Consider the following 13,784-nt stretch of genomic DNA (forward strand, 5'->3'; position numbering starts at 1 on the left):
AATGCTGTTCTGACGAAGGGTCATCGACCTGAAACGTTAACTCTGCTTCTCTCTCCACAGATGCTGCCTGACCTGCTGAGTGTTTCAGCATTTTCAGTTTCTATTTCAGACTTGCAGCATCCGCAGTACTTTGTGTTAGATAAGAAGAACGTTGCTGTGAGTCGATGACTGACCTTTGCTTGATGCTTCATGAATGGGTGAAGCCCAACAGTCCTGCCCTTGCAGTTTGGCACCATTCTGCAATACCAGCTCTGCACAACTTGCACTGCCACTGGCACATGCGTTAAACAGCGGAGTCACACCATCAATAGTAGTGGCATTGACCTAAAAACAGAGACAGTCGGCAAAACATTAGTTATGCGTTATATTGGAGAGATATTCTGCATGAATAAATAGATTTGAGGAAAATATAGGGGTGGGTTTTAGGCTTTTATGTTTTCGGGGCGATAATGGCGGTGGGGCGGGAAAGTTAGCGGCCGGGAATAGTTTGCGTCTCAGTAGGTAAGTTTGGGCATCTAGGCCCTGTGTCAGGGGGCGCAGTGCTAAGGGAGGTATTGTACACCTCTCGGTGCTAGGATGGGAAACTCCCAAGCTAAACAGCCAGCCAGGGAGAGCTCTGAGAGACGCCTGGAGGATGGGAGGGGGAGAACTTAAAAAAAAAATTTCCAAAACATTGCCTAGCCACCGCAGCACCAATCGCACAAAAAATTTAAAGAAAAAAAACAATCGCACCTACTTTTGGAGTCCATTACCTCCCTCTCCGCCGAAGGGATCGTCCTGATTTCCCAGGCAGTCATTGCGGGTGGATGGGTCGGGCAAGACTCGAAACCACGCCGGTGTCACAACCAGGGGCGTTGCACACCAGGCGCAGCTCAGTGCCACTGCAAATCCTGACTGGAGGATCGCGACGGGGCGCTGGAAACCTCACCGCGAAAGCCGGAGCGCAAAGGACCGGAAAATCCAGGCCACAGTGTTCCGATTGAGAAGCCTGAGATTTTTTTGAAGTAAATCTAGCACCCAAATTGTTTCCAAAAAGCTGATTGATCCCACTCGTAGGGCCATTGGAGTACAGTTGCTTCTGGCATCAGGTAGAATTCCTTACAGAACATCTACTCCCAGGATGCCTCCAGCCAGCTGATTTAAAGCATAAATGATGCAGTGTGGTCGTAGTACAGAAACATGCAGGTCCCTTGGGCCCGCTGAGCACCTGTAGCACACAGAGAGGCGACCTTCTGCTATAACACTCATTAGAACTTTGCCGGGGTGCACAGTGCTTAGATCGTATCTGGGTCAAAGGGCAGGTTACCCAACACCAGCAGTTCTTAAAGGGCTGCAGCTGAAGAGGGGGAGAAATGGATGTGGCAAGGGCACGCATTGGAACAGTTTAATTCAGTGAAGCAGCTTTTGGAACTGCTGCTGAAGAAGATTCTGTGACGAAGGCTGGTCCTTTGTGGGCCACCCTTCAGTGAAGGCCAGTGCCAAAGGAGCTTGGATAGAGGTGGGCAAAGGAGCTCATGCCATCTGACCTGCGCACAGAACCTTACATTACAATAAAATATCTCAGTCTTGAAAGCTCCAGTTGCCCTATCATCCAGTCTTTCGAGGGAGAGATTCTCATAAGATACTTACATAGCCACCTGCCTCGATTAGGGCTTTGGCACATGCTACATGGTTCCCCAGACAGGCATCGTGGAGTGGAGAAACATGATCTATCGTCAGTGTGTTTGGACTGTGACCCTGAAATACACAAGAAAAGTTTCAACGGTGCAATCAAAACGGGTAAGATAGATCGAAAAAAATAAAATTTTCAGTATTTAATTATGAATTGTTTGTTTTGTTCCTCTTCCCCCGCCCCCTCTCCCCCGACCCCAACCCACACTTAAATTGTCTGTTTAGCATCCAAGTAGGCAGAGCTCTTTTTGCGGATGATATCTCCTTCTTTCTGTAGATATCTCAGTTGAGAAGAACAAACAAGCGCACCTTTAAGCGTAGCTTATGAGCTAAGACTGGGATTCAACCAGATCTTCTGTTGAGATTCGAAGACTCTCTTTTGCAGCTATGCTGCAGCTCAATGCATCACCAGGTTGGGCATCAAAGACAGTCAGCAAGTACAGTAGTCAGGCTACAACCAGAGTGCAATGAATGGGAGCTGTCCGAAGCCACAGCATAGCAAGTACAGTCGATAGATACAGTGATAAAAAAGATAATCTTCCTTCTCACATAGTTCCTTTCATTTTTATTTTCAGTGACAGCTGTGGCTCAGTAGGTAGGACACTTGCCTCCGAGTCAGAAGGTTGTGGGTTCAAGTCCCACTCCAGGGCTGAGGGAACACTGCACTGCAGGAGATGTCGTCTTTCAGATGAGATATTAAACCAAGCCTCACGTGCTCTCTCAGGTAGATGTAAAAGATCCCATGGCACTATTTTGAAGAAGAGCAGGGGAGTTATCCCAGGTGCCCAGGCCAATATTTATCCCTCAGTCAACGTAACAAAAACTGATTATCTGGTCATTGTTACATTGCTGTTTGTGGGAGCTTGCTGTGTGCAAATTGGTTGCCCCATTTCCCACATTACAACAGTGACTGCACTCCAAAAGTACTAACTGGCTGTGGCTGTTTGAGACATCTGCTGGTCATGAAAGGCGCTATGTAAATGCAAGCATAAACAGAAAGAAACACTTGCATTTACGAAGAGCTTTTCACATCCTTAGGATATCCCAAAGCACTTTACAGCCAATGAAATACTTTTGGAGTGTAGTCACTGTTATCATGTGGGAAATGCGGTAGCCAATTTGTGCACAGCAAGCTCCCACAAACAGCAATGAGTCAATGACCAGATAATCTGTTTTATAAGAACATAAGAACATAAGAATTAGGAACAGGAGTAGGCCATCTAGCCCCTTGAGCCTGCTCCGCCATTCAACATGATCATGGCTGATCTGGCCGTGGACTCAGCTCCACTTACCCGCCCGCTCCCCGTAACCCTTAATTCCCTTATGGTTAAAAATCTATCTATCTGTGACTTGAATACATTCAATGAGCTAGCCTCAACTGCTTCCTTGGGCAGAAAATTCCACAGATTCACAACTCTCTGGGAGAAGAAATTCCTTCTCAACTCAGTTTTAAATTGGCTCCCCCGTATTTTGAGGCTGTGCCCCCTAGTTCTAGTCTCCACGACCAGTGGAAACAACCTCTCTGCCTCGATCTTGTCTATCCCTTTCATTATTTTAAATGTTTCTATAAGTGATGTTGGTTAAAGAATACCTTTTGGCCAGGACACGAGTGAGAATTCCCCTGCCTTTATAAAAATAATACCACGAGATCTTTCATGTCCACCCGAGAGGGCAGAAGGGAACTCAGTTCAACGTCACATCTGAAAGATGGCACCTCTGACAGTGCGGCACTCCCTCAGTACTGCACTGGAGTGGCAGCCTGGATTATGTGCTCAAGTCTCTGGCGTGGGACTTGAACCCTCAATCCTCTACCAACTGAGCCATGGTCAGCACTGACAAGAAGAAAGAAAGGCTGGTAGGAGAGTGCTCTCGACAAATTCCTTTGGATATCGACTGACGTGCAAGATGATTTCAAACTCCAAATAACAGTGTAAGATTATACACAAGTAGGGACACTGCTCAGTCATGTAACAAGTGTAAAACTCTGCTGGTGAAACGATTACAGAATAAAATACATTACTCAACGCACAGCACAATCACTTACCTGTGCAAGCAAGGTTTTGAGGGACAGAAGGCGTCCCTGACTGGCTGCCTCATGTAGAGGTGAACGGTCAGCCCATGAACCTTTCAAAAAGAAAATAAAACTATAAATAAAACCGCTAGTCAGAGTGGGTAAAAGGTTGTGACGAAGGGAGTTTCGATCGCATGTCACCGGTACTGTTGGGTCACACCACCCTCATCCAATAAGAGGTTTGGCTGAATGAAAAAGAATTAATTCTGGAAACATTCATTGCACTTCAAGATAGTTCAGTGAGCAAATAAACAAGAAAACACTTTGTGACAACCTCAATTTTCTATTTTTCCCTCCAATCGTACATTGAGATACACCCAACAAAGTCACGTTTACTGGTCATACCAACATGTCATAAACAAATGATACTTTTTTTGGACGGTGTAGTCGGAGCCCTCAAAGGATTTATTATTTCTGCCAAATGACTGACTTTACTATTTCGCACAGACCAGTGACTGCATTCATACCCGACATAAATGATTTTACTTTATAGATGGGCTAAATCATAACAAGTAGACAGAAAACAGTAACTCTGTATCAATGCTGACACTTCAGTCATCAGCTAGAGCAGGAGTAGGCCATTTGGCCCCTCGAGCCTGCTCTGCCATTCAATAACATCATGGCTGATCTGATCCTGGCCTCAACTCATCTTCCCTGCCTGCTCCCCATAACCCTTAGCTTTCAAATATTTAATCGAAACATAGAAAATAGGTGCAGGAGTAGGCCATTCGGCCCTTCGAGCCTGCACAACCATTCATGGCTGATCATTCACCTCAGTACCCCTTTCCATCTTTCTCTCCATTCCCCTTGATCCCTTTAGCCGTAAGGACCATATCTAATTCCCTCTTGAATATATCCAATGAACTGGCATCAACAACTCTCTGCGGCAGGGAATTCCACAGGTTAACAACTCTCTGAGTGAAGAAGTTTCTCCTCATCTCAATCCTAAATGGCCTACCCCTTATCCTTAGATTATGTCCCCTGGTTCTGGACTTCTCCAACATCGGAAACATTCTTCCTGCATCTAACCTGTCCAGTCCCGTCAGAATTTTATATGTTTCTATGAGATCCCCTTTCATCTTTCTAAACCCCAGTGAATACAGGCCCAGTCAATCCAGTCTCTCCTCATATGTCAGTCCTGCCATCCCGGGAATCAGTCTGGTGAACCTTCGCTGCACTCCCTCAATAGCAAGAACGTTCTTCCTCAGATTAGGAGACCAAAACTGAACACAATATTCCAGGTGAGGCCTCACTAAGGCCCTGTACAACTGCAGTAAGACCTCCCTGCTCCTATACTCAAATCCCCTAGCTATGAAGGCCAACATACCATTTGCCTTCTTCACCACCTGCTGTACCTGCATGCCAACTTTCAATGACTGATGTACCATGACACCCAGGTCTCGTTGCACCTCCCCTTTTCTGAATCTGCCACCATTCAGATAATATTCTGCCTTCATGTTTTTGCCACCAAAGTGGATAACCTCACAGTTATCCACATTATACTGCATCTGCCATGCATTTGCTCACTCACCTAACCTGTCCAAGTCACCCTGCAGCCTTTTAGAGTCCTCCTCACAGCTCACACCGCCACCCAGCTTAGTGTCATCTGCAAACTTGGAGATATTACACTCAATTCCTTCATCCAAAGAATTAATGTATATTGTAAATAGCTCGGGTCCCAGCACTGAGCCCTGCAGCATCCCACTAGTCACTGCCTGCCATTCTTAAAAGGACCCGTTTATCCCGACTCTCCGCTTCCTGTCTGCCAACCAGTTCTCTATCCACGTCAGCACACTACCCCAATACCATGTACTTTAATTTTGCACACCAATCTCTTGTGTGGGACCTTGTCAAAAGCCTTTTGAAAGTCCAAATACACCACATCCACTGGTTCTCCCTTGTCCACTCTACCAGTTACATCCTCAAAAAATTCCAGAAGATTCGTCAAGCATGATTTCCCTTTCATAAATCCATGCTGACTTGGATCTATCCTGTCACTGCTTTCCAAATATGCTGCTATTTCATCTTTAATAATTGATTCCAACATTTTCCCCACTACCGATGTCCGGCGAACCGGTCTATAATTATCCGTTTTCTCTCTCTCTCCTTTCTTGCAATCACTACTGTCGATGCAATTAACCTGCAGGTTATTGAAGTGAATAGATTTGGATTTTATTTCCTAGCAACTAAGAGAAAGGGGAAATTAAAGTGAGATGTCATTTCAAAGATGTGTTTGGTAAATTCCAAATGATTTTGCGAGATATAGAACATTCTGTTCCAGCAATTATTTTCTTAAAAATGCACGCGTACATCGGCAAAACTATAACAAAGATTTGAAAAGTATAGTCATGATTCCGCAATCCAACATTTCTGGTGAGGAGACTTGCTCACAGAAAGTGCAGTTTGGAAATAGGGCTACAGTATTATAGCTCTGATTCCCCAACCTGTTCTCCTCTAAGTGCTGCTCCTTGCTGGGAGTGTAGGATCATGGAATTACTCCTTATGTCTTTGCCAATGTTGTCAAAGCAGGAGTTGATGCAACATAACATTATCTGTGCTTCTCCATTAAGGAGATCATCTATTGCTTACCGCACCCCCCACCATCCAATTTTCTCCCTTTCGGGTGTTGTTCTGCATGCACTTACATGAGTGACCAGTCTTCAGGTTATGAGCCTAGCCAGTGACTATCAATAGACAATTGGACCATCACAGCTCAGCCCAATCCTCTCCTTAACCAATGTCATCCTCATCATAGGCATCGAGGAAGACTTGCTTCCGCTCTAAAAGTGAGTTCTCAGGTGACTGAACAGTCCAATACAGGAATTACAGTCTCTGTCACAGGTGGGACAGACAGTCGTTGAAGGAAAGGGTGGGTGGGAAGTCTGGTTTGCCGCACGCTCCTTCCGCTGCCTGCGCTTGCTTTCTGCATGCTCTCGGCGACAAGACACGAGGTGCTCAGCGCCTTCCCGGATGCTCTTAGAAACATAGAAACATAGAAAATAGGTGCAGGAGCAGGCCATTCAGCCCTTCTAGCCTGCACCGCCATTCAATGAGTTCATGGCTGAACATGAAACTTCAGTACCCTCTTCCTGCTTTCACGCCATACCCCTTGATCCTCCGAGTAGTAAGGACTTCATCTAACTCCCCTTTGAATATATTTAGTGAATTGGCCTCAACTACTTTCTGTGGTAGAGAATTCCACAGGTTCACCACTCTCTGGGTGAAGAAGTTTCTCCTTATCTCGGTCCTAAATGGCTTACCCCTTATCCTTAGACTGTGACCCCTGGTTCTGGACTTCCCCAACATTGGGAACATTCTTCCTGCATCCAACCTGTCCAAACCCGTCAGAATTTTAAATGTTTCTATGAGGTCCCCTCTCACTCTTCTGAACTCCAGTGAATACAAGCCCAGTTGATCCAGTCTTTCTTGATAGGTCAGTCCCACCATCCCGGGAATCAGTCTGGTGAATCTTCGCTGCGCTCCCTCAATAGCAAGAATGTCCTTCCTCAAGTTAGGAGACCAAAACTGTACACAATACTCCAGGTGTGGCCTCACCAAGGCCCTGTACAACTGTAGTAACACCTCCCTGCCCCTGTACTCAAATCCCCTTGCTATGAAGGCCAACATGCCATTTGCTTTCTTAACCGCCTGCTGTACCTGCAAGCCAACCTTCAATGACTGATGTACCATGACACCCAGGTCTCGTTGCACCTTCCCTTTTCCTAATCAGTCACCATTCAGATAATAGTCTGTCTCTCTGTTTTTACCACCAAAGTGGATAACCTCACATTTATCCACATTATACTTCATCTGCCACGCATTTGCCCACTCACCTAACCTATCCAAGTCACTCTGCAGCCTCATAGCATCCTCCTCGCAGCTCACATTGCCACCCAACTTAGTGTCATCCGCAAATTTGGAGATACTACATTTAATCCCCTCGTCTAAATCATTAATGTACAATGTAAACAGCTGGGGCCCCAGCACAGAACCCTGCGCTACCCCACTAGTCACTGCCTGCCATTCCGAAAAGTACCCATTTACTCCTACTCTTTGCTTCCTGTCTGACAACCAGTTCTCAATCCACGTCAGCACACTACCCCCAATCACATGTGCTTTAACTTTGCACATTAATCTCCTGTGTGGGACCTTGTCGAAAGCCTTCTGAAAGTCCAAATATACCACATCAACTGGTACTCCTTTGTCCACTTTATTGGAAACATCCTCAAAAAATTCCAGAAGATTTGTCAAGCATGATCTCCCTTTCACAAATCCATGCTGACTTGGACCTATCATGTCACCATTTTCCAAATACGCTGCTATGACATCCTTAATAATTGATTCCATCATTTTACCCACTACTGAGGTCAGGCTGACCGGTCTATAATTCCCTGCTTTCTCTCTCCCTCCTTTTTTAAAAAGTGGGGTTACATTGGCTACCCTCCACTCGATAGGAACTGATCCAGAGTCAATAGAATGTTGGAAAATGACTGGCAATGCATCCGCTATTTCCAAGGCCACCTCCTTAAGTACTCTGGGATGCAGTCCATCAGACCCTGGAGATTTATCGGCCTTCAATCCCATCAATTTCCCCAACACAATTTCCCGACTAATAAAGATTTCCCTCAGTTTCTCCTCCTTACTAGACTCTCTGACCCCTTTTATATCCGGTAGGTTGTTTGTGTCCTCCTCAGTGAATACTGAACCAAAGTACTTGTTCAATTGGTCTGCCATTTCTTTGTTCCCCGTTCCTCTTCCTCCACTTTGGGCGGTCTTTGGCCAGGGACTCCCAGGTGTCGGTGGGGATGTTGCATTTTATCAAGGAGACTTGGAGGGTGTCCTTGAAAAGGTTTCCTCTGCCCACCTGGAGCTCGCTTGCCATAGGAGTTCTGAGTAGAGCACTTGGTTTGGGCCACCAATGTCTCGACATGCTCACTGTTCCAGCAGGGATTACTGGATACTAAACAGATGCAGGAACCACTGCTGAATTTTCCACTTCTCGAGCTCAGAGACACTGAAGTTAACTGTGATTCTCCCAATGCCCGACTGAGATGAGCTAATGAGTACGGAGCAGTGGATCAAACCTGGGATCTTCCCATGTGGGTTAGTATTACATCATGCAGTAAGTTCACCCACTGAGCCATTAGCAGAGCCTCAGAGATCTGCAGTTTTTAGCAAAAGCAGGCTAGGAACACAGGAAGAGCAGTAGGTCATTCAGCCCCTTAAGCCTGTTCTGCCATTCAATTCAGGGAATGGTAGCATAGTGTTTATGTTACTAGACTAGTAACCCAGTGGCCTAGACTAATGATCTAGAAACATGAGTTCAAATCCCACTCTGGCAGCTGGGGAATATAAATTAAATGAATTAAATAAATCTGTAATAAAACGCTAGTATCATAATGGTCAACGTTAAACTACCGGATTGTCGAAAAAACCCATCTGGTTCATTAATATGCTTTGGGAAAGGAAACCTGCCAACCTTACCCGGTCTATGTGATTCTAGTCTGGTTGGTTCTTAACTGTCGTCCAAAGCCCAGCCCAGCACACAGCGCCGACACCCTGACCTGTGAGGGAACAACACCGGCAGCAGTGGGGATAAAAGCAGCGAGCAGCCCAGCCCAACACACAGCGCCAACACCCCGACCTGTGAGGGAACACCTGAGGAGGAGCGGAGCTTACGAGCAGCTCAGAGAGGGTGGAAAAGGAGAACAGGACGACTACATTCGATGTCACAGGAAGGCAGGGAAGTGATTGGTTGGTGAGGTTTTTCTCTCTTTAAATTAAGGGCCTTAGATTATGGGCCGGGATTAGTAACTAAATCTAATTAATTAAATACATTAGCGATGGCAGGACAGGCGCTGTGTTTCAGCTGCTGCATGTGGGAGCTGGTTGGCCCCATTGAGGTCCACCATGACCACATCTGCAGCAAGTGTCTGCAGCTCGAGGAACTTCGGTTCCGTGTTGATGAGCTGGAATCCGAGCTGCAGACACTGCGACACATCAGGGAGGGGCGAGTTACCTGCAGCTAGTCACACCAACTGGAGTAATTAATTCAAATTTGGTCCGTGGTCAGGAACAGGAGGGTGTGACTACGAGTGAGGAAGGTATGGGGAGTCAGGAGGTAGTGATGGAGGAGCCTCGGCCCTTGCTCTTGTCCAACAGGCACAAGGTTCTTATTCTCTGTGTGGACGAGAGCAGGGACTGCAGGGAGGATGAGCAAACTGACCACAGCACCGTGGTACAGAGGGTCATTTAAGTGGGGGGGAGTAAAAAGAAACGTTGTAATGGTAGGGGACAGTATCATTAGGGGGATAGATACTGTTCTCTGCAGCCGAAAGTGTGAGTCCTGAAGGATGTGCTGCCTACCCGGTGCCAGGGTTAAGGTCATATCCTCTGGGCTGGAGAGGAACTTTGAGTGGGAGGGGGAAGATCCAGTTGTCGTGGTCCATGTGGGTACCAATGACACAGATAGGACAAAGAAAGAGGTTCTGCTGAGAGAGTATGAGCAGCTAGGGGCCAAATTAAAGTGCAGAACCACAAAGGTAATAATCTCTGGATTACTACCCAAGCCACGAGCAATTTTACATAGGGTAAATAAGATCAGAGAGTTAAATACGTGGCTCAAATATTGGAGTGGGAGGAATGGGTTTTGGTTCGTGGGACACTGGCACCAGTACTGGGGTAAAAGGGAGCTGTTCCATTCGGACAGGCTCCACTTTGACTGTGCTTGGATGAGGGTCCTGGCAAATCAAATAACTAGGGCTGTAGCGAGGGCTTTCATTCAGCCGGACTGCCTGCCTCTCTTCCGCGGTTACATCTGAGACAGGGTGTCCCTGGAGATGGAGCACGTGGTGTCCACCGGTGGGACTGGAGTGCATCATCACCCCTGGTAACCAAATTTTAATTTGATTTGTTTTACGTCCAAAGTTTAATGTGTCAGTTTTAGTGCCCCTTTAATAAGGGGGCATTTGATTTACAGTTGTTTTTACAGGTGCAACAAAATAGTTGGAGAGGGCTTTAAATTAATGAGTGGGGAGAGGATTCAGATGAACAAAAATTTAAAAAGTCAAAGAACAAGGAGAAGACCATAGATCAGGGTAGTACTGGGGGAAAGGAAAACCAGAGCGTGCCAGGAAGGGACAGAATGTAAAAACATAAAGGTGAATCAGAAAGTGGGGTCAAAGCAAGAAAAAATGGTAAAAAAACATAATTAAAAGCTCTTTATCTAAATGCATGTAGCATTCGTAAAAAAATAGATGAGTTGATGGCACAAATAGATACAAATGGGTATGATCTGATAGCCATTACAGAGATATGGTTGCAAGGTGACCAGGACTGGGAACTAAATATTCGGGGGTATTTGACAATTCGGAAGGACAGACCGAAAGGAAAAAGAGATGGGATAGCACTGTTCATAAAGGATGAGATCAATGTGCTAGTGAGAAACGATACTGGCTCAAGTTGTTGAATCAGTTTGGGTGGAGATAAGGAAAACTAAGGGGAAAAAGTTGCTGGTGGGTGCAGTCTATAGGCCCCCTAACAGTAGCTACACTGTTGGACGGAGTATAAATCAAGAAATAATGGAGGTTTGTAATAAAGGAACAGCAATAATCATGGGTGATTTTAATCTTCATATTAATTGGACAAAGCAAATTGGCCAGGGTAGCCTTGAGGAAGAGTTCATAGAGTGTATCCAGGATAGTTTCCTTGAACAGTACGTTGCGGAACCAACCAGGGAGCAGGCTATCTTAGATGTGGTACTGTGTAATGAGACAGGATTAATAAATGATCCCATAGTAAAAGATCCTCTAGGATTGAGTGACCATAACATGGTGGAACTTTAAATTCAGTTGGAGGGTGAGAAAGTCGGTTCTCAAACCAGTGTCCTGAGCTTAAATAAAGGAGACTACAAAGGTATGAGGGTAGAGTTGGCTAAAGTGGACTGGGAAAATAGATTAAAGTATGGGACGGTTGATGAGCAGTGGCAGACATTTAAGGAGATATTTCATAACTCGCAAAAAAATATATCCCAATGAGAAGGAAAGACTGTAAGAAAAGGGATAACCATCCATGGCTAACAAAGGAAATAAGGGATGGTATCAAAGTGAAAACAAGGGCATACAATGTGGCCAAGACTAGTGGGAGGGCAGAGGATTGGGAAAGTTTTAAAAGCCAGCAAAGAATGACTAAAAAATGATAGAGAGGGTTAAGATAGATTATGAAAGTAAACTAGCATGAAATATAAAAACAGATAGTAAGAGTTTCTACAGGTACATAAAAAGGAAAAGAGTGGCTAAAGTAAATGTTGGTCCCCTAGAAGATGAGACTGGGGAATTAATAATGGAGAACAGGGAAATGGCAGAGACATTGAACAAATATTTTGTATTGGTCTTCACAGTACAAGACACTAAAAACATACCAATAGTGGATAATCAAGGGGCTATAGGTAGGAAGGAACTTAATACAATTACTATCACGAATGAAGTAGTACTCGGTAAAATAATGGGAGTAAAGTCAGACAAGTCCCCTGTACCTGATGGCTTACATCCTAGGTTCTGAAAAGAAGTGCTGCAGAGATAATGAATGCATTGGTTGTAATCTACAAAAATTCCCTGAATTCTGGGGTGGTCCCAGTGGATTGGAAAACCGCAAATGTAACGTCCCTACTTAAAAAAGGAGGCAGACAAAAAGCAGGAAACTATAGACCAGTTAGTGTAACATCTGTCGTTGGGAAAATGCTGGAGTCCATTATTAAGGAATCAGTAGTGGGACATTTGGAAAAGCATAATTTAATCTGTCATGTATTCAACCAGCATTGTAACCCATGTGAAATCTGACCTAAGTTGTACAATGAGAACAATGACCACCAGGTGGGAGACACTCCTAACCTGGACCTTCAGGTATAAAAGAGGAAGCTCCACCCACCTTCATCACTTGAGTGCGAAGGAATAAAGGACAGGTCACAGACTGACCTTCTCTCAAGCATGGGCCTCGTGTGCATTTATACTGTATAGTAAGGACGTATCAATGGCGACGAGAAACTGGGATTTAAACCACGCGAGCATGGCCACTAGCAGAACAGACGAGAGGTACTGTGTTAAGGAATGGTTGGGACAGAGATTCAACATTGTTAAAGCAGCACACAGTTCTCCAGGCAGACAAGGGCAATCGGGCATGCCCCAACATGTAGTTGAACCCAGAGGGGAAGTTCGACAGAGACAATGGCAAGCTGAACAGCGATTCACGCCATTGCAAGGGACAATGCGGCCAGTAATGGGGCCATTAACACCTGTTAATGGCGCATTCAAGGACAGTCACAGGGGCAGTCAGGGACGATCGACTGGCAAGGGACCTTTTGTTTCCAACAACAGCTCATGTTGGAGGCGTGGAGGCACACACACAGCCCGAGTTTGCAGAGATGAGCAAAATACCTGCAGAAATTGCAGAAATGAACGCTGGGGGAAATCACTGGAAGCTGAAATTCAGCGAGTTCATGTGGAGCACGTATACAGTTCACACACCAGGACGCCACCGATAACGATGAAAGTGCTCCTCAATGGTATCAATGGAGCTAGACACGGGGCCCAGCCAGTCCCTGATGGGTATCAAACAGTTCGAAAAGTTGTGGGCGTCCAAGGCCAGGAGGCCAAAATAATCACCGATTGACGCACAGCTACGGACTTACACAAAGCAGATCATTCCGGTGCTAGGCAGTGCCATGGTAGTCATGACCCACAAAGATTCGGAGAACAGGTTGCCACTCTGGATTGTCCCAGGGGACGGTACCGCACTACTGGGGAGGAGTTGGCTTGCTGTCATGAAATGGAAATGGGGCGATGTCAATGCAATTTCCTCTGTGGAGCAAGTATCATGCTCACAGATCCTGGACAAATTTGACTCATTATTTCAACCCGGCACTTTCATGGGGGCCAAGGTAGTGATTCACATAAACCCGGACGCCAGGCCAGTACACCACAAGGCCAGAGCGGTGCCGTACGTGATGCGGGAAAAGATAAAAGGCGAATTGGACTGCCTGCTGAGG

The 13,784-nt window shown here is 45.8% G+C and overlaps 1 protein-coding gene across 2 annotated transcripts in view; it reads right to left on the minus strand.

Moving 5' to 3' along the window:
• Nucleotides 1-13,784, minus strand: part of asb5b (ankyrin repeat and SOCS box containing 5b) — a 104,546-nt gene that overhangs the window by 19,579 nt on the left and 71,183 nt on the right. For both annotated transcript variants that reach the window (XM_070878384.1, XM_070878393.1), the window contains exons 2-4: nt 3,716-3,795; nt 1,630-1,737; nt 174-324 (exon numbers count right to left, since the gene is read on the minus strand). In XM_070878384.1, coding sequence (XP_070734485.1) covers nt 174-324; nt 1,630-1,737; nt 3,716-3,795 — 339 coding nt within the window. The remainder of the gene's footprint in view (nt 1-173; nt 325-1,629; nt 1,738-3,715; nt 3,796-13,784) is intronic.

This window comes from Pristiophorus japonicus, chromosome 1 (assembly GCF_044704955.1).
Source record: "Pristiophorus japonicus isolate sPriJap1 chromosome 1, sPriJap1.hap1, whole genome shotgun sequence".
NCBI classification, from domain to species: domain Eukaryota; kingdom Metazoa; phylum Chordata; class Chondrichthyes; family Pristiophoridae; genus Pristiophorus; species Pristiophorus japonicus.